General features: G+C 42.1%; 1 protein-coding gene across 2 annotated transcripts in view; it reads left to right on the plus strand.

Moving 5' to 3' along the window:
- ZNF131 (zinc finger protein 131) overlaps positions 1-20,076 on the plus strand; it is a 296,575-nt gene that overhangs the window by 91,688 nt on the left and 184,811 nt on the right. For both annotated transcript variants that reach the window (XM_053701252.1, XM_053701253.1), the window contains exon 4: positions 12,854-12,998. In XM_053701252.1, coding sequence (XP_053557227.1) covers positions 12,854-12,998 — 145 coding nt within the window. The remainder of the gene's footprint in view (positions 1-12,853; positions 12,999-20,076) is intronic.

The following is a 20,076-nucleotide window of genomic DNA, read 5'->3' on the forward strand; positions in this document are numbered from 1 at the left end:
GTCTTCAGACCAGACAAAGAAACAGGCGTTCTTACGCTGTGTAGAAGATCTTCTAAAGATGGGTGTGATACACCCAGTTCCAATCGCAGAACAAGGACTGGGATTTTACTCAAACCTGTTTGTAGTTCCCAAAAAGGAAGGAACTTTCAGGCCAATCCTGGATCTAAAAATTCTTAACAAATTCCTCAGCGTTCCATCTTTCAAAATGGAAAGCATTCGGACAATCTTGCCGATGATCCAGGAAGGTCAATATATGACTACCGTGGATCTAAAGGATGCGTACCTACATATTCCTATCCACAAAGATCATCATCAGTTCCTAAGGTTCGCCTTTCTGGACAAGCATTACCAGTTTGTGGCCCTTCCTTTCGGGTTGGCCACCGCTCCCAGAATTTTCACAAAGGTGCTAGGGTCCCTTCTAGCGGTACTAAGACCGCGGGGCATTGCAGTAGCACCTTACCTAGACGACATCTTAATACAGGCGTCGTCTTTTCACAGAGCCAAGGCTCATACGGACATTGTTCTGGCCTTTCTAAGGTCTCACGGGTGGAAGGTGAACGTCGAAAAAAGTTCTCTGTCCCCGCTCACAAGGGTTCCCTTCCTGGGAACACTAATAGACTTGGTAGAAATGAAAATCTTTCTGACAGAGGTCAGGAAGTCAAAATTTTTAAATACTTGCCGAGTTCTTCATTCCATTCCTCGGCCTTCTGTGGCTCAGTGCATGGAGGTAATCGGTTTAATGGTTGCGGCAATGGACGTTGTCCCTTTTGCCCAAATTCATCTAAGACCACTGCAACTGTGCATGCTCAAACAGTGGAATGGGGATTATGCAGATTTGTCTCCTCAAATACAAATGGACCAGAAAACCAGAGACTCTCTTCTCTGGTGGTTGTCTCAGGATCACCTGTCTCAGGGAATGAGCTTCTGCAGACCGGAGTGGATCATTGTCACGACCGATGCCAGTCTGTTAGGCTGGGGTGCGGTCTGGGACTCCCTGAAAGCTCAGGTTCTATGGTCTCGGGAAGAATCTCTTCTCCCAATAAACATTTTGGAGCTAAGAGCGATATTCAATACGCTCCAGGCATGGCCTCAACTAGCGGAGGTCAAATTCATCAGATTTCAGTCGGACAACATCACGACTGTAGCGTACATCAATCATCAGGGAGGAACAAAGAGTTCCCTAGCGATGAAGGAAGTAACCAAGATCATCAAATGGGCGGAGGATCACTCCTGCTATCTATCTGCAATTCACATCCCAGGAGTAGACAACTGGGAGACGGATTTTCTGAGTCGCCAGACTTTCCATCCGGGGGAGTGGGAACTCCACCCGGAGGTTTTTGCTCAGCTGACCCAACTATGGGGCATTCCAGAATTGGATCTGATGGCGTCCCGTCAGAACACCAAACTTCCCCTTTACGAATCCAGGTCCAGGGATCCCAAGGCGGCATTGATAGATGCTTTAGTAGCGCCTTGGTCATTCAGTCTAGCTTATGTCTTTCCACCGTTTCCTCTTCTCCCTCGGCTAGTAGCCAGAATCAAACAGGAGAAGGCTTCGGTAATTCTGATAGCGCCTGCGTGGCCACGCAGGACTTGGTATGCAGACCTAGTGGACATGTCATCTGTTCCACCATGGAAGCTGCCGTTGAGGCAGGATCTTCTAATACAGGGTCCATTCAAGCATCCAAATCTAGTTTATCTGCAACTGACTGCTTGGAGATTGAACGCTTAATTCTAGCTAAGCGTGGGTTCTCTGAATCAGTTATAGATACTCTGATAAAGGCCAGAAAGCCTGTCACCAGGAAAATTTACCATAAGATATGGCGGAAATATCTTTGTTGGTGTAAATTCAAGGGTTACTCGTGGAGTAAGATTAGGATTCCAAGGATATTGTCTTTTCTCCAAGAAGGATTGGAGAAAGGTTTGTCAGCTAGTTCCTTAAAGGGACAGATAGATATCTGCTCTGTCTATCCTGTTACACAAGCGTCTGGCAGCTGTACCAGATGTTCAGGCTTTTGCACAGGCCCTAGTTAGAATCAACCTTGTCTACAAACCTGTGGCTCCTCCATGGAGTCTAAATTTAGTTCTTTCAGTTCTTCAAGGGGTTCCGTTTGAACCTTTACATTCCATAGATATTAAGTTATTATCTTGGAAAGTTTTGTTTTTGGTAGCTATTTCTTCTGCTCGAAGAGTTTCTGAATTGTCTGCTTTGCAGTGTAATTCACCCTATCTGGTGTTCCATGCAGATAAGGTTGTTTTGCGTACCAAACCTGGTTTCCTTCCAAAAGTGGTTTCTAATAAGAATATTAACCAGGAAATCATTGTTCCTTCTCTGTGCCCTAATCCAGTTTCTAAGAAGGAACGACTGTTACACAATCTGGATGTGGTTCATGTAACTAAAGATTTCAGACAAACATCATCCTTGTTTGTTGTCTATTCTGGTAAGAGGAGAGGTCAGAAAGCGACTGCTACCTCTCTCTCCTTCTGGCTGAAAAGCATCATCCGTTTGGCTTATGAGACTGCTGGACGGCAGCCTCCTGAACGAATTACAGCTCATTCCACCAGAGCTGTGGCTTCCACATGGGCTTTCAAGAATGAGGCTTCTGTTGAACAGATTTGTAAGGCAGCGACTTAGTCTTCTCTGCATACATTTGCCAAATTTTACAAATTTGATACTTTTGCTCTTCGGAGGCTATTTTTGGGAGAAAGGTTTTGCAAGCAGTGGTGCCTTCCGTTTAGGTTACCTGACTTGTTCCCTCCCTTCATCCGTGTCCTAAAGCTTTGGTATTGGTATCCCACAAGTAAGGATGAATCCGTGGACTGGATACACCATGTAAGAGAAAACAGAATTTATGCTTACCTGATAAATTACTTTCTCTTACGGTGTATCCAGTCCACGGCCCGCCCTGGCAATTAAGTCAGGTTCAAATTTATTTTTGTAAAACTACAGTCACCACTGCACCCTATAGTTTCTCCTTTTTCTCCTAACCGTCGGTCGAATGACTGGGGGGGCGGAGCCTGAGGGGAGCTATATGGACAGCTCTGCTGTGTGCTCTCTTTGCCACTTCCTGTAGGGATTGAGAATATCCCACAAGTAAGGATGAATCCGTGGACTAGATACACCGTAAGAGAAAGTAATTTATCAGGTAAGCATAAATTCTGTTTTTCTCCAACATAGGTGTGTCCGGTCCACGGCGTCATCCTTACTTGTGGGATATTCTCCTCCCCAACAGGAAATGGCAAAGAGCCCAGCAAAGCTGGTCACATGATCCCTCCTAGGCTCCGCCTTCCCCAGTCATTCTCTTTGCCGTTGTACAGGCAACATCTCCACGGAGATGGCTTAGAGTTTTTTGGTGTTTAACTGTAGTTTTTATTATTCAATCAAGAGTTTGTTATTTTAAAATAGTGCTGGTATGTACTATTTACTCTGAAACAGAAAAGAGATGAAGATTTCTGTTTGTAAGAGGAAAATGATTTTAGCAACCGTTACTAAAATCGATGGCTGTTTCCACACAGGACTGTTGAGAGGAATTAACTTCAGTTGGGGGAAACAGTGAGCAGACTTTTGGTGCTTGAGGTATGACACATTTCTAACAAGACGATGTAATGCTGGAAGCTGTCATTTTCCCTATGGGATCCGGTAAGCCATTTTTATTACATAAAGAAAAAAAAAAGGGCTTCACAAGGGCTTTTAAGACTGTAGACATTTTCTGGGCTAAAACGATTGATATATAAGCATATTTTATACTTCATAGCTTTGAGGAATTATTTTATTCTTGGGAATTATGTAAAATAACCGGCAGGCACTGTATTGGACACCTTATTCTCTAGGGGCTTCCCCTAATCATAGGCAGAGCCTCATTTTCGCGCCTCTATTGCGCACTTGTTTTTGGGAAGCATGACATGCAGATGCATGTGTGAGGAGCTCAGATACATAGAAAAGACTTTCTGAAGGCGTCATTTGGTATCGTATTCCCCTTTGGGCTTGGTTGGGTCTCAGCAAAGCAGATACCAGGGACTGTAAAGGGGTTAAATATAAAAACGGCTCCGGTTCCGTTATTTTAAGGGTTAAAGCTTTCAAATTTGGTGTGCAATACTTTTAAGGCTTTAAGACACTGTGGTGAAATTTTGGTGAATTTTGAACAATTCCTTCATACTTTTTCACATTTGCAGTAATAAAGTGTGTTCAGTTTAAAATTTAAAGTGACAGTAACGGTTTTATTTTAAAACGTTTTTTGTACTTTGTTATCAAGTTTATGCCTGTTTAACATGTCTGAACTACCAGATAGACTGTGTTCTGTATATGGGGAAGCCAAGGTTCCTTCTCATTTAAATAGATGTGATTTATGTGACACAAAATTTAGAGAAAATGATGCCCAAGATGATTCCTCAAGTGAGGGGAGTAAGCATGGTACTGCATCATCCCCTCCTTCGTCTACACCAGTCTTGCCCACACAGGAGGCCCCTAGTACATCTAGTGCGCCAATACTCCTTACTATGCAACAATTAACGGCTGTAATGGATAATTCTATCAAAAACATTTTAGCCAAAATGCCCACTTATCAGCGAAAGCGCGACTGCTCTGTTTTAGAAAATACTGAAGAGCATGAGGACGCTGATGATATTGGTTCTGAAGTGCCCCTACACCAGTCTGAGGGGGCCAGGGAGGTTTTGTCTGAGGGAGAAATTTCAGATTCAGGGAAAATTTCTCAAGAAGCTGAACCTGATGTGATTACATTTAAATTTAAATTGGAACATCTCCGCGCCCTGCTTAAGGAGGTGTTATCTACTCTGGATGATTGTGAGAATTTGGTCATTCCAGAGAAATTATGTAAAATGGACAAGTTCCTAGAGGTCCCGGGGCCCCCCGAAGCTTTTCCTATACCCAAGCGGGTGGCGGACATTGTAAATAAAGAATGGGAAAGGCCCGGCATACCTTTCGTCCCTCCCCCTATATTTAAGAAATTGTTTCCTATGGTCGACCCCAGAAAGGACTTATGGCAGACAGTCCCCAAGGTCGAGGGGGCGGTTTCTACTTCTAACAAACGCACCACTATACCCATAGAAGATAGTTGTGCTTTCAAAGATCCTATGGATAAAAAATTAGAGGGTTTGCTTAAAAAGATGTTTGTTCAGCAAGGTTACCTTCTACAACCAATTTCATGCATTGTTCCTGTCACTACAGCAGCGTGTTTCTGGTTCGATGAACTAGAAAAGGCGCTCAATAAAGATTCTTCTTATGAGGAGATTTTGGACAGAATTCATGCTCTCAAATTGGCTAACTCTTTCACCCTAGACGCCACTTTGCAATTGGCTAGATTAGCGGCGAAAAATTCTGGGTTTGCTATTGCCCTTTCGCAGACCAGCCCCAAGTGCTACGTCCTCTAAGCAAGAGGGTAATAATTCTCAAGCCAAGCCAGCCTGGAGGCCAATGCAAGGCTGGAACAAAGGTAAGCAGGCCAAGAAACCTGCCACTGCTACCAAGACAGCATGAAATGTTGGCCCCCGATCCGGGACCGGATATGGTGGGGGGCAGACTCTCTCTCTTCGCTCAGGCTTGGGCAAGAGATGTTCTGGATCCTTGGGCGCTAGAAATAGTCTCCCAAGGTTATCTTCTGGAATTCAAGGGGCTTCCCCCAAGGGGGAGGTTCCACAGGTCTCAATTGTCTTCAGACCACATAAAAAAACAGGCATTCTTACATTGTGTAGAAGACCTGTTAAAAATGGGAGTGATTCATCCTGTTCCATTAGGAGAACAAGGGATGGGGTTCTACTCCAATCTGTTCGTAGTTCCCAAAAAAGAGGGAACATTCAGACCAATCTTAGATCTCAAGATCCTAAACAAGTTTCTCAAGGTTCCATCGTTCAAAATGGAAACCATTCGAACAATTCTTCCTTCCATCCAGGAAGGTCAATTCATGACCACGGTGGATTTAAAGGATGCGTATCTACATATTCCTATCCACAAGGAACATCATCGGTTCCTAAGGTTCGCATTTCTGGACAAGCATTACCAGTTTGTGGCACTTCCGTTCGGATTAGCCACTGCTCCAAGAATTTTCACAAAGGTACTAGGGTCCCTTCTAGCGGTGCTAAGACCAAGGGGCATTGCAGTAGTACCTTACTTGGACGACATACTGATTCAAGCGTCGTCCCTTCCACAAGCAAAGGCTCACACGGACATTGTCCTGGCCTTTCTCAGATCTCACGGGTGGAAAGTGAACGTAGAAAAAAGTTCTCTATCTCCGTCAACAAGGGTTCCCTTCTTGGGAACAATAATGGACTCCTTAGAAATGAGGATTTTTCTGACAGAGGCCAGAAAATCAAAACTTCTAAACTCTTGTCAAATACTTCATTCTGTTCCTCTTCCTTCCATAGCGCAGTGCATGGAAGTAATAGGTTTGATGGTAGCGGCAATGGACATAGTTCCTTTTGCGCAAATTCATCTAAGACCATTACAACTGTGCATGCTCAGTCAGTGGAATGGGGACTATACAGACTTGTCTCCGACGATACAAGTAGATCAGAGGACCAGAGATTCACTCCGTTGGTGGCTGTCCCTGGACAACCTGTCACAGGGGATGAGCTTCCGCAGACCAGAGTGGGTCATTGTCACGACCGACGCCAGTCTGGTGGGCTGGGGCGCGGTCTGGGGACCCCTGAAAGCTCAGGGTCTTTGGTCTCGGGAAGAATCTCTTCTCCCGATAAATATTCTGGAACTGAGAGCGATATTCAATGCTCTCAAGGCTTGGCCTCAGCTAGCAAAGGCCAAGTTCATAAGGTTTCAATCAGACAACATGACGACTGTTGCGTACATCAACCATCAGGGGGGAACAAGGAGTTCCCTGGCGATGGAAGAAGTGACCAAAATCATTCAATGGGCGGAGACTCACTCCTGCCACTTGTCTGCAATCCACATCCCAGGAGTGGAAAATTGGGAAGCGGATTTTCTGAGTCGTCAGACATTTTATCCGGGGGAGTGGGAACTCCATCCGGAAATCTTTGCCCAAATTACTCAATTGTGGGGCATTCCAGACATGGATCTGATGGCCTCTCGTCAGAACTTCAAGGTTCCTTGCTACGGGTCCAGATCCAGGGATCCCAAGGCGACTCTAGTAGATGCACTAGTAGCACCTTGGACCTTCAAACTAGCTTATGTATTCCCGCCGTTTCCTCTCATCCCCAGGCTGGTAGCCAGGATCAATCAGGAGAGGGCATCGGTGATCTTGATAGCTCCTGCGTGGCCACGCAGGACTTGGTATGCAGACCTGGTGAATATGTCATCGGCTCCACCATGGAAGCTACCTTTGAGACGAGACCTTCTTGTTCAAGGTCCGTTCGAACATCCGAATCTGGTCTCACTCCAACTGACTGCTTGGAGATTGAACGCTTGATCTTATCAAAGCGAGGGTTCTCAGATTCTGTCATTGATACTCTTGTTCAGGCCAGAAAGCCTGTAACTAGGAAAATCTACCACAAAATATGGAAAAAATATATCTGTTGGTGTGAATCTAAAGGATTCCCTTGGGACAAGATAAAAATTCCTAAGATTCTATCCTTTCTTCAAGAAGGTTTGGAGAAAGGATTATCTGCAAGTTCTTTGAAGGGACAGATTTCTGCCTTGTCTGTGTTACTTCACAAAAAGCTGGCAGCTGTGCCAGATGTTCAAGCCTTTGTTCAGGCTCTGGTTAGAATCAAGCCTGTTTACAAACCTTTGACTCCTCCTTGGAGTCTCAATTTAGTTCTTTCAGTTCTTTCAGGGGGTTCCGTTTGAACCCTTACATTCCGTTGATATTAAGTTATTATCTTGGAAAGTTTTTTTTTTGGTTGCAATTTCTTCTGCTAGAAGAGTTTCAGAATTATCTGCTCTGCAGTGTTCTCCTCCTTATCTGGTGTTCCATGCAGATAAGGTGGTTTTGCGTACTAAACCTGGTTTTCTTCCGAAAGTTGTTTCTAACAAAAACATTAACCAGGAGATAGTCGTGCCTTCTTTGTGTCCGAATCCAGTTTCAAAGAAGGAACGTTTGTTGCACAATTTGGATGTAGTTCGTGCTCTAAAATTCTATTTAGATGCTACAAAGGATTTTAGACAAACATCTTCCTTGTTTGTTGTTTATTCTGGTAAAAGGAGAGGTCAAAAAGCAACTTCTACCTCTCTCTCTTTTTGGCTTAAAAGCATCATCAGATTGGCTTACGAGACTGCCGGACGGCAGCCTCCTGAAAGAATCACAGCTCATTCCACTAGGGCTGTGGCTTCCACATGGGCCTTCAAGAACGAGGCTTCTGTTGATCAGATATGTAAGGCAGCGACTTGGTCTTCACTGCACACTTTTACTAAATTTTACAAATTTGATACTTTTGCTTCTTCTGAGGCTATTTTTGGGAGAAAGGTTTTGCAAGCCGTGGTGCCTTCCATCTAGGTGACCTGATTTGCTCCCTCCCTTCATCCGTGTCCTAAAGCTTTGGTATTGGTTCCCACAAGTAAGGATGACGCCGTGGACCGGACACACCTATGTTGGAGAAAACAGAATTTATGTTTACCTGATAAATTACTTTCTCCAACGGTGTGTCCAGTCCACGGCCCGCCCTGGTTTTTTAATCAGGTCTGATAATTTATTTTCTTTAACTACAGTCACCACGGTATCATATGATTTCTCCTATGCAAATATTCCTCCTTTACGTCGGTCGAATGACTGGGGAAGGCGGAGCCTAGGAGGGATCATGTGACCAGCTTTGCTGGGCTCTTTGCCATTTCCTGTTGGGGAGGAGAATATCCCACAAGTAAGGATGACGCCGTGGACCGGACACACCGTTGGAGAAAGTAATTTATCAGGTAAACATAAATTCTGTTTTGTTACCAGAACCAGAGGTATAGCAGTGGCTCCATACTTGGATGATATTCTGGTTCAAGCACCATCTTGTCGTCTGGCAAATGACCATTCGAAATCTCTTCTGTTTCTTCTTTGATCTCATGGATGGAAGAAAAACTTAGAAAAGAGTTCTTATTCTCAGTACCAGGGGGGAATTCCTGTGTACTATAATAGACTCCATATCCATGAGGATATTCCTTACAGACCAGAGACATTCCAAGCTAACTTCCGCCTGTCTTGCCCTCCAGACCTCCTTAAAGGGACACTGAAACCAATTTTTTTCTTTTGTGATTCAGATAGAGCATGCAATTTTAAGCAACTTTCTAATTTACTCCTATTATCAAATGTTCTAATTCTCTTTGTATTTTTATTTGAAAAGCAAGAATGTAAGTTTAGATGCCGGCCCATTTTTGATGAACAACCCGGGTTGTTCTTGCTGATTGGTGGATAAATTAATCCACCAATAAACAAGAGCTGTCCAGGGTTCTGGACGTTCTTTTTCAAATAAAGATAGCAAGAGAACAAAGAAAAATTGATAATAGTAGTAAATTAGAAAGTTGCTTAAAATTGCATGCTCTATCTGAATCACAAAAGAAAATATTTGGGTTCAGTATGCCTTTAAAGACCCTCTGTGGCTCAGTGTATGGAGGTGATTGGTCTCATGGTGTCCAGCATGGACATCATTCCCTTTGCCAGATTCCATCTCAGACCACTACAGCTGTGCATGGTGAGACAGTGGAACGGCGATCATTCGGATCTGTCTCAACAGATCTCTCTGGACAACCGGTCGAGAGAATCGCTCTCCTGGTGGATCTGTCCAGATCACCTGTCCCAAGGGACATCCTTCTTGAGACCATCCTGGGAGATTGTGACTACAGACGCAAGCCCATCAGCATTCTGAAACTTCAGGCAATCTTCAATGCTCTGAAGGCTTGGCCTCTTCTGGGTTCGTACCAGTTTATCAGATTCCAATCAGACAACTTAACCTCGGTGGCTTACATCAACCATCAGGGGGGAACAAGAAGCTCGCTAGCAATGAGGGAAGTATCTCGGATTCTTTAGTAGACGGAGGCCCACAACTGCTCGCTGTCAGCGATCCACATTCCGGGTGTGGACAACTGGGAAGCAGATTTCCTCAGCAGACAATCCTTTCATCCGGGGGAATGGTCTCTCCATCCCGAGGTGTTTGCGGAGATTTGCAACAAATTGGGTTTGCCGGAGATAGATCTCATGGCGTCCCGGCTCAATTCCAAGCTACCTAGATATGGGTCGCAGTCCAGGGATTCTCAAGCGGAGATAATAGATGCATTATCAGTGCCTTGGAGGTTCAATCTGATTTACATTTTCCTGCCGTTACCACTTCTTTCTCATGTAGTGGCCCGCATCAAGCAGGAGCAGGCATCAGTGGTACTGATTGCTCCATCGTGGCCGCAAAGGATGTGGTTCGCGGACCTGGTGGGTATGTCCTCATCTCTTCCGTGGAAGTTACCTTGTGGCAGGGATCTGCTGGAACAGGGTCCTTTTGTTCATCAAAATCTAGATTCTGAGGCTGGAGTCCTAGCCTAGGCCTAGTCCTAGCCAAGAGAGGTTTCTCTAAGAGGGTTATTGATACTCTCATTCAGACTTGTAAGCCTGTTACTCGTCACATCTATCTATAAGGTGTGGAGAGCTTACTTATTCTGGTGTGAAGAGCGTGGCTTAGCCTGCAATAAGGTTAAGGCTACCAGGATACTTTATTTTCTCCAGGAGGGTCTGGAGAAGGGCCTTTCTGCCAGTTCCCTGAGGGGACAGATTTCGTCCCTATCTGTTTTGCTGCACAAGAGGCTCACAGAGCTCCCTGACGTGCAATCTTTCGTTAAGGCTCTGATTAGGATCAGACCTGTGTTTCGACCTAATGCTCCACCTTGGAGTTTGAATCTTGTTCTTAAGTCTCTGCAACGGGCTCCGTGTGAGCCTATGCATTCGGTTGACATTAAATTGTTGTCATGGAAGGTCCTTTTTCTATCGGCTATTGCGTCGGCACACAGAGTTTCTGAAATAGCTGCCTTGCAATTTGAACAGATTCAACAATCAACGCACTCAACAGTAAGAACAGGTATACAAAAGGTCCTTTACTCAAGAGGTTGTAGAAAACGCTGTGTTTATTCCTCCATATCAGCAATTATCATAGCGTTTCATTTTCACTATTGATGGTCACTGAAGAAGTCATGTCTTGACAGATGAAACGCGTTTGACCTTTATTGTCTTTTTCCCTATTATATGCCAGCGCTGTGAAAATGAAACGCTATGATAATTGCTGATATGGAGAAATAAACACAGCGTTTTCTACAACCTCTTGAGTAAAGAACCTTTTGTATACCTGTTCTTACTGCTGAGTGCGTTGATTGTTGAATCTGTTTGTATTTTTGGAGCTGTAGTGGAACTCTCCGTTCAGTGCACAAGTACAACTGACAGTCGGATGCGTCAGAGTGACGTCGAGAGGGGGTTTGTCCTTACGTGAATCGCCTGTTACCACATACAAGTGTCTGAGCGCTTCCCTGAAGTTATGTTTGCCTTGCAATGTGAGCCTTTTTATCTGGTGTTCCACAATGATAAGGTTGTCCTATGTACCCGCTTGGGTTTTCTCCCTAAGGTTGTGTCTGATCGTAACATCAATCAGGAGATTGTGGTTCCTTCCTTATGTCCTAATCCTCCTTCGAAGGAACGTTTACTTCATAATCTAGATGTGGACTTAGACCTCCTCAGAGGATTACGGCTCATTCCACTAGAGTGATAGTTTGACGTTTTTGCTTTGGCTGAAGCAGCTTTTGGGAGAAAGGTTTTACAGGTTGTGGTGCCCTCAGATTAGGGTCTGCCTCTTTTTTTTACTTCTCCCGTTATCATTCAGTGTCCTCTAGAGCTTGGGTATAGTTTTCCCAACAGTAAGAAATGATGACTCTCCTCATATTAAGCAGGAAAACATAAATTATGCTTACCTGATAATTTTATTTCCTTATGTATGAGGAGAGTCCACGGCCCCTGCCCGTATACTCCGATGGGCGGACCAAAATTAGTTTTTCTCTTCTGGCACCATTTATACCCTGATATTTCTCCTACTGTTCCTTGTTCCCTTGGCAGAATGACTGGGATATGAGGGAAGTAGGGGGAGTATTTAAGCCTGGTGGCCAGGTTCAGTATTTCCCAACCGTAAGGAATGATGCCGTGGACTCTCAACATATAGAAGGAAATTAAATTATCAGGCAAGCATAATTTATGTTTTTTCCATTTCCCGGTCAAATGGCTGGGGTTTGTGGGAAGGGAAGTGATACTTAACAGCTTTGCTGTGGTGCTCTTTGCCTCCTCCTGCTGGCCAGGAATGATATTCCCAACAGTAAATGATGACGTTGTGGACTCTCCATATCCGGAAAGAAATACATTTAAATACATACATTTTTTTCTGCCGAAAACAAACCAGCTAATAGATTGGGATCGACCCTGAAGTGTTAATGTATTTTATTTTTATTATGCATTTGTTCATAATGCAGTTCTACTTTATTAAATGGTCCTTTAAGAGATATAAATCATTAAAAAAACGTCAATTTTTGGGGCACAGGGATCGACTATTTTTAACTCTCATGTTGTGTAATATTTAAAGGGACACTAAAGTCAAAATGAAACTTTCATGATTGAAATAGAGCACGCAGTTTTAGGAGACTTTCTTATTTATTTATATTATCAAATTTTGTACAATCTTTTTATATGCACACTTTCTGAGGCACCAGCCCCTACTAATGCAAGGGCACAAGTTCACATTATATACAAATAGTAGTCTGTAATTGGCTGGTGAGTGTCACATGATGCAGGGGGGGGTGGCAAATGGAGAGAAAAAATAATTTGCCAGAAAAAAAATTGAACCGTTTTCTTTTTTATTATGCCATTGTCAATTATGCAATTTTATTGTATTTAATGGTCCTTTAAGACACCTATTTGTAATTTTGTGCATCCAGGTGTAAGCAACTCTGCATTCAAACACCTTCTAGAATTCACCTACACTGCCAAACTGATGATTCAGGGCGAGGAGGAAGCCTCTGATATCTGGAAAGCAGCAGAGTATCTGTCGATGCATGAAGCCCTCAAAGCACTTGAATTCAGGTATACTTTATCTGGTGACAAATATTATTCTTTGTATAAATTCATGTCACTAGAGGCACAGTGATGCACTGACTTTTATGCATCATTTATATTGCAAAAATATATATATATTTTAAAATAAAGTAAATTAATAAATATATATATATATATCATTGAAATGTTTAAAATAAATTAAAATGTAAGTTGTTGTTTTTTTGGGGTTTTTTAGTTGGTTTACCAGAAGTATACAATGAATTATTACTGTGCACAAATGAAGGAAACAATCACCAATGGCATTGATTTATTTTTTTAGAAAATGTTTCTTTTCAAAACTTAGATAAAACTATCTTAAAGGGACAGTCAACACTAAAATTGGCATTGTTTAAAAATATAGATAATGCCTTTACTACCCATTCCCCAGCTTTGCTCAACCAACATTGTTATATTAATATACTTTATTACATTTAAACTGCCTGTTTCTAAGCCACTGCAGACGGTCTCTTATCACAAGCTTTTTTTATTTGCTCTTCACAACAGGAGACTGCTTTTTCATGTGAGCTATAGGGATAACATTGTGCTCACGTTCATTGTGTTTTTAAGAATCAGCACAACAGAGCACTAGTTGGTTAAAATGCAAGTCAATAGATAATAAATAAAAAGCCATGTGATCAGGGGGTGTGATCAGAAGATGCTTAGATACAAGGTAATCACAGAAGGAAATCTCACCTTCCTATTGTCCAGCTAAGAAAGGAATGCATTGTAAACCATAATATAGGATGGATGTCATTATATGACCACATGTTAGTGTTAATAAAGGATATACAGTCACAAAGGAGAATGCATGGACTTAAACATATTTTCTTAGCTTTTATCCCAAAGTTTAAAAGACGTCTCCTTACCAGATGCGGGGCCCAACGCACCTACACAGGTTAGGGGAAAATAAGTCCGGGCCACTTCGTGAGAGGAGGTGACACCACTCTGCATCTCTATGATGAGTTTAACTTACTGTGTCTTTTGCTCTCCCCACTACCGGATCCTTGTCTTCCATGAGACTCCGCTCACGGCGTGCTCCTCTTGCGATCATTGGTGACGTCACACTCGATGTGTAAATTCAAAGACTAACAAGTGTTGCTGGAAAGTGCTGTTGCAGGAGAGGGGGGTATAGCGACTCTGATGCTTGTGCTGAAATAGGAAAAGTTCATCCAAAACAAAGTAAAGCACAGAAGTCCCAAAAAAAACTATACTTTTATTTTCCAATATTAAAACCACAATGGAGGTTCACACATAAGGAGGAAGGTGGTGGGGTAATAATGGCTTATGTGTTTCCACGAATAGCCGTAGTCATAGCCCTGTGTATCACCACACCTGATACATAGAAATAATAGATGCTTATATCTGATTGGATAAAAGGTTAAATTAAACATACACCTTAATTCTTAAAGAGGTATCTATGGCAGTTTACTTTAGGGAATGTAGCGCTTACACTTTATACCATACACTTTGAATCTTATATGACAAACATGTCACCTGGCCAGCAGGAGGAGGCAAAGAGCACCCCAGCAGAGCTGTTAAGTGTCACTTCCCTTACCCATAATCCCCAGTCATTCTCTTTTCCTCTATCACGGGAGGATGTGTGAAGATGGTGTTTGAAGATATTTAATCCTTTGATGGGTACTTTTCTCTGCAAGCAAGGATTGGGGTCAAGCTATGTTCATGTCAATCTCTTTAGTAAGAGTAATGGTGACTTTTAGCAGTTAGAAAGCGGCAAGGTAGTCTTTGCTTTAATTCTAACACCTATGCTACCCCTTTATAGAAAACCAGGGTTGGTTACTCTGTCACACCTAAGAAGCTGTTCCTGCCCTGCAGCTGGATCCACCGGTAAGTGCTCTTGCCTTCTAGGTTTTAAGGAAAGCACTTCTGGAATAAGCACATGAAGAATTATCTTCTGTGAACTTATTGGGACACTTTAGACATCCCTTTATTGTCAGAGATTTAATGGGGACAGCACTGCAGGCACTTTTTTATGTGAATAGGAGGAATTAAGGGGTTAAAGGGACAGTCTAGTCAAAATTAAACTTTCATTATTCATATAGGACATGTAATTTTAAATTTAGCTTTTTTCTCTTGGTATTCTTAGTTGAAGCTAAACCTAGGTAGGCTCATATACTAATTTCTAAGCCCTTGAGGGCCGCCTCTAATCACATGCTTTTTAAATTGCTTTTCACAACAAAAGACTTGATAGTTCACGTGGGCCATATATATAACACTGTGTTCAGGCACAGAAAGTTATTTAAGATTTAGCAGTACTAAATGCAAGTCAATAGATAATAGTCACAGTCATGTAATCAGGGGGCTGTCAGAAGGTTCTTAGATACAAGGTAATCACAGAGGTAAAATGTATGTTAATAAAACCGTGTTGGTTATGCAAAATTGGGGAATGGGTAATAAAGGGATTATGTATCCTTTTTAAAACAATACAAATTCTATTGTAGACTGTCCCTTTAATCTATTTGCCTTTGACTAGAGGCTGGCATGAGTGGGACACATTTATTTAGGGAATGGAGTAGACTTTGGAGACAAGATTCCTATTTTTTTAATTGGCCTATATCATACTGAGACTGTTCAGTAGAGGCCATTTTATGTATTTGATTTTGTCTGGTAGCGCAGCGTATCTCGCGCGCTTCTTTTCAAAGTCACACTTTATAAAAATAATTTAGTTGCGGTCACATGACCACTCAACTCTTTCTGATTCGGCTCTTCAGAACTTCACTTCCGATCGGAGAGCACAGAACTTCACTTCCGATCGGAGAGCAGAGTCCTTGCTGCAACGGATCTCTTGGACCAGCTGCTGTTATAACGGGTGTCTGCATTTCTATAGGAAGTTAGACTTTAGACGGAGCTCCACTATCGTACCTTCAGTGGGATTTCTCTCTGGTGGGGTAAGCCCTCAGCAGAAGCTGAGGTTACTGTGTTGTCTACATTTAAAATGAAAGATTTTTTATTCTAAATCTGCCTTATTATTTTAAATAAATACAGAATAAGAAGTGTTTTTTATTTATTTTAAGGCACAGAACTTGTTCTCTATTAGACTATTTTATTTTTTATTGGGAACCAATTAATTGAACAATTTACCCTGAATCTAATCTAGCTTTATCCTTTGATACATGTCTGTACTGTTTGGAGGCTCAGGTTGTTCCTCCTGCGCAGTTTTGTTCCTCATGCAATGTTATCTAAGAATTTAGAGCCCCTCTCAGAGCCATCTGTCTCTCAAGATAATGTTGTCCGTGCCATGTCTCAGCTTTCTCCTCAAACGTCCCAAGTCTTAGCTGTTTCACATGCAGTGCCCTGCAGTTCCTCTCAACATCCTCCTGGGGGCGTTTTTTTACAAGGAGATTTTGCTGCGCAGATAACTTTTGCGGTTTCTGAAGCCTTATCAGCCTTCCTAGTTGCTGGTAAACGAAAGAAGAAATCTAAGAATATTTCTCTTAGTTCTAACCCCGCAAAGTCTGCGTTAGTCGGTCTCTCTGTTATCTGATGAAAATCATACCTCAGAGGCTTCTGAGGGTGAGATTTCTGACTCTGAGACTGTGGTTGCTAGCACAGCAGATTCAGAGGAAGGTAACTAGGTTTTAGCTGGAATACCTCCAGAATCTTTCGATTGTCTCCTATCTGCCATCCATATTCCAGGGGTGGACAACTGGGAAGCAGATTTTCTGAGCAGGCAGACCTTTCATCCTGGGGAGTGGGCTCTCCATCCAGAGGTATTCTTAATGATAACTCTCAAGTGGGGGGTTCCGGAGTTGGATCTTATGGCGTAGCGTCAAAACAACAAGTTTTCAAAGTATGTGTGATTCCCCTTACCTTCATTTTCATGCAGATAAGGCAGTCCTTCGTACTAAATTGGGATTTCTTCCCAAGGTGGTATCGGATCGCAACATCAATCAAGAAATTGTTGTTCCATCTTTTTGTCCGAATCCTCTTTCTCAGAAGGAACGTCTGTTACACAACCTGGATGTTGTGCATGCTCTAAAATTTTATCTACAAGCAACTAAAGATTTTAGGCAGTCTTCTGCCCTGTTTGTTGTTTTCGCTGGTAAGCGTAAGAGTCAGAAAGCCACTTCTGCTCTTTCTGTCTGGTTGAGAAGTGTTATTCGATTTAGCATATGAGACAGTTGGACACCCTCCTCCTGCAAGAATTATGGCTTTTTCCTCTAGGACTGTCTCTTCTTCTTGGGCTTTCCAAAATGAAGCATCTGTGGAGCAAATCTACAAGGTAGTCCTCATTGCATACTTTTTCCTAATTCTACAAATTTGATACTTTTGCCTCGTCTGAGGCTTTCTTTGGGAGAAAAGTTCTTCAAGCTGTGGTGCCTTTTGTTTAGGTCCACCGGTCTTGTTTTTCCTCCATTTTATTCTGTGTCCTCTAGCTAGGGTATTGGTTCCCACTAGTAATTGGAATGAGTTTGTGGACTCTCCATGTCATAGGAAAGAAAACAAAATTTATGCTTACCTGATAAAAAAAATTTCTTTCCGGGCATGGAGAGTCCACTACCCGCCCTTATTTACATTTTCTTTTACAAGATATACCGAGTCCATGGGTTTCATCCTTTACTTGTGGGATATATTCCTCCTGCTAACAGAGAGTGACAAAGAGCACCAGAGCAGAGCTGCTATATAGCCCCTCCCTTAACTCCTCCCCCCAGTCATTCTCTTTGCCTATGCTAGTAATAGGAAGGGTAAAGTTAAGAGGTGATACAATAATAGTTTTAGTTTCTTCAATCAAGAGTTTTTTTATTTTAAAATGGTACCGATTAGTACTATTTATCCTCAGGCAGGACATAGAAGAAGAATTCTGCCTTGAGTCTGATAATCTCAGCAGTTGTAACTGAGATCCTTGTTTGCTTCCCACAAGATGACTGAGGAGTACAGAGAAAGCTTCAGTGTGGGGAACATTTCTGCTACATGCAGCTTTGAGGTATGTGCACTCATGTATATTCTGAAGAGACCTGGTAGATTGAGAATTGGCTGACATATTTTATATCTTGTAAGAGGGGTAAGCAGTAGTCTGGGTAGGGTGGTACTGGACCCCTGTGTTTAATGACCTTTGTGAGAACTGCAAGGGACACTTAAGGGCTTGGTTAGACACTGAGACAGCCTGGAGTACGCTATTTCTTTTTTTTTTTTGTTATTATTTCTTTATTGAGAATTTTCAGTAAACAATCGTAATTCAACATGACATCCACCTTGTAATTTATATCATGCAATCAATACCAAAATACAATAAGGTTTCATTATGCTAAACACGGTGTCCATTCCAACTTGAGCTTTTATGTAGTAGAAGTAACTGTTCAATTGTCCTTTTACCTTCTTGAAAAAGTTTTTTTTTTTTTTTTTTTTCTTCACCACTGCGTCATGAAGAAGCACTATAGACAAGCATGACATGTCAAATGACTAATTATCTAAAAAACAAACTATAACATTAACTATAAGTAACCTAAAACTGGCAGCAAATAAGTTATCCATGGTAATTAAGGCCTTAAAATGGCTCTTTGCTTACAATCTGTGTTACAGGTACACTTACTAGTATTATTAGGTATGCTACACTTTTATCTCGACTCGATATCCAAAAAGTGCCAACTTATAACATCTTATATTATTACTCCTGATTGATTAGACCTTTGTATGAGTCCCAAAAAAATAACATATCAGTATATAATTGTAATCGATTGCTTTTAAGGAAATAGTATCTTTTCTCCAACATAGGTGTGTCCGGTCCACGGCGTCATCCTTACTTGTGGGATATTCTCCTCCCCAACAGGAAATGGCAAAGAGCCCAGCAAAGCTGGTCATATGATCCCTCCTAGGCTCCGCCTACCTCAGTCATTCTCTTTGCCGTTGTACAGGCAACATCTCCACGGAGATGGCTTAGAGTTTTTTAGTGTTTAACTGTAGTTTTTATTATTCAATCAAGAGTTTGTTATTTTAAAATAGTGCTGGTATGTACTATTTACTCTGAAACAGAAAAGAGATGAAGATTTCTGTTTGTATGAGGAAAATGATTTTAGCAACCGTTACTAAAATCCATGGCTGTTCCACACAGGACTGTTGAGAGGAATTAACTTCAGTTGGGGGAACTGTGAGCAGTCTTTTGCTGCTTGAGGTATGACACATTCTAACAAGACGATGTAATGCTGGAAGCTGTCATTTTCCCTATGGGATCCGGTAAGCCATTTTTATTCACACAGTAAATAAGGGCTTCACAAGGGCTTATTAAGACTGTAGACATTTTCTGGGCTAAATCGATCATATTTACACATATTTAGCCTTGAGGAATCATTTAATCTGGGTATTTTTTGTAAAATAATATCGGCAGGCACTGTTTTAGACACTTTATTCTATTGGGGCTTTCCCTAATCATAGTCAGAGCCTCATTTTCGCGCCGGTATGGCGCACTTGTTTTTGAGAACAGCATGACATGCAGCTGCATGTGTGTGGAGCTCTGATACATAGAAAAGTCTTTCTGAAGGCATTATTTGGTATCGTATTCCCCTTTGGGCTTGGTTGGGTCTCAGCAAAGCAGATTCCAGGGACTGTAAAGGGGTTAAATATAAAAACGGCTCCGGTTCCGTTATTTTAAGGGTTAAAGCTTCCAAATTTGGTGTGCAATACTTTTAAGGCTTTAAGACACTGTGGTGAAAATTTGGTGAATTTTGAACAATTCCTTCATGTTTTTTCGCAATTGCAGTAATAAAGTGTGTTCAGTTTAAAATTTAAAGTGACAGTAACGGTTTTATTTCTCCAACATAGGTGTGTCCGGTCCACGGCGTCATCCTTACTTGTGGGGATATTCTCTTCCCCAACAGGAAATGGCAAAGAGCCCAGCAAAGCTGGACACATGATCCCTCCTAGGCTCCGCCTACCCCAGTCATTCTCTTTGCCGTTGTACAGGCAACATCTCCACGGAGATGGCTTAGAGTTTTTTAGTGTTTAACTGTAGTTTTTATTATTCAATCAAGAGTTTGTTATTTTGAAATAGTGCTGGTATGTACTATTTACTCAGAAACAGAAAAGAGATGAAGATTTCTGTTTGTATGAGGCT

Source organism: Bombina bombina, chromosome 2 (assembly GCF_027579735.1).
Source record: "Bombina bombina isolate aBomBom1 chromosome 2, aBomBom1.pri, whole genome shotgun sequence".
NCBI lineage: Eukaryota > Metazoa > Chordata > Amphibia > Anura > Bombinatoridae > Bombina > Bombina bombina.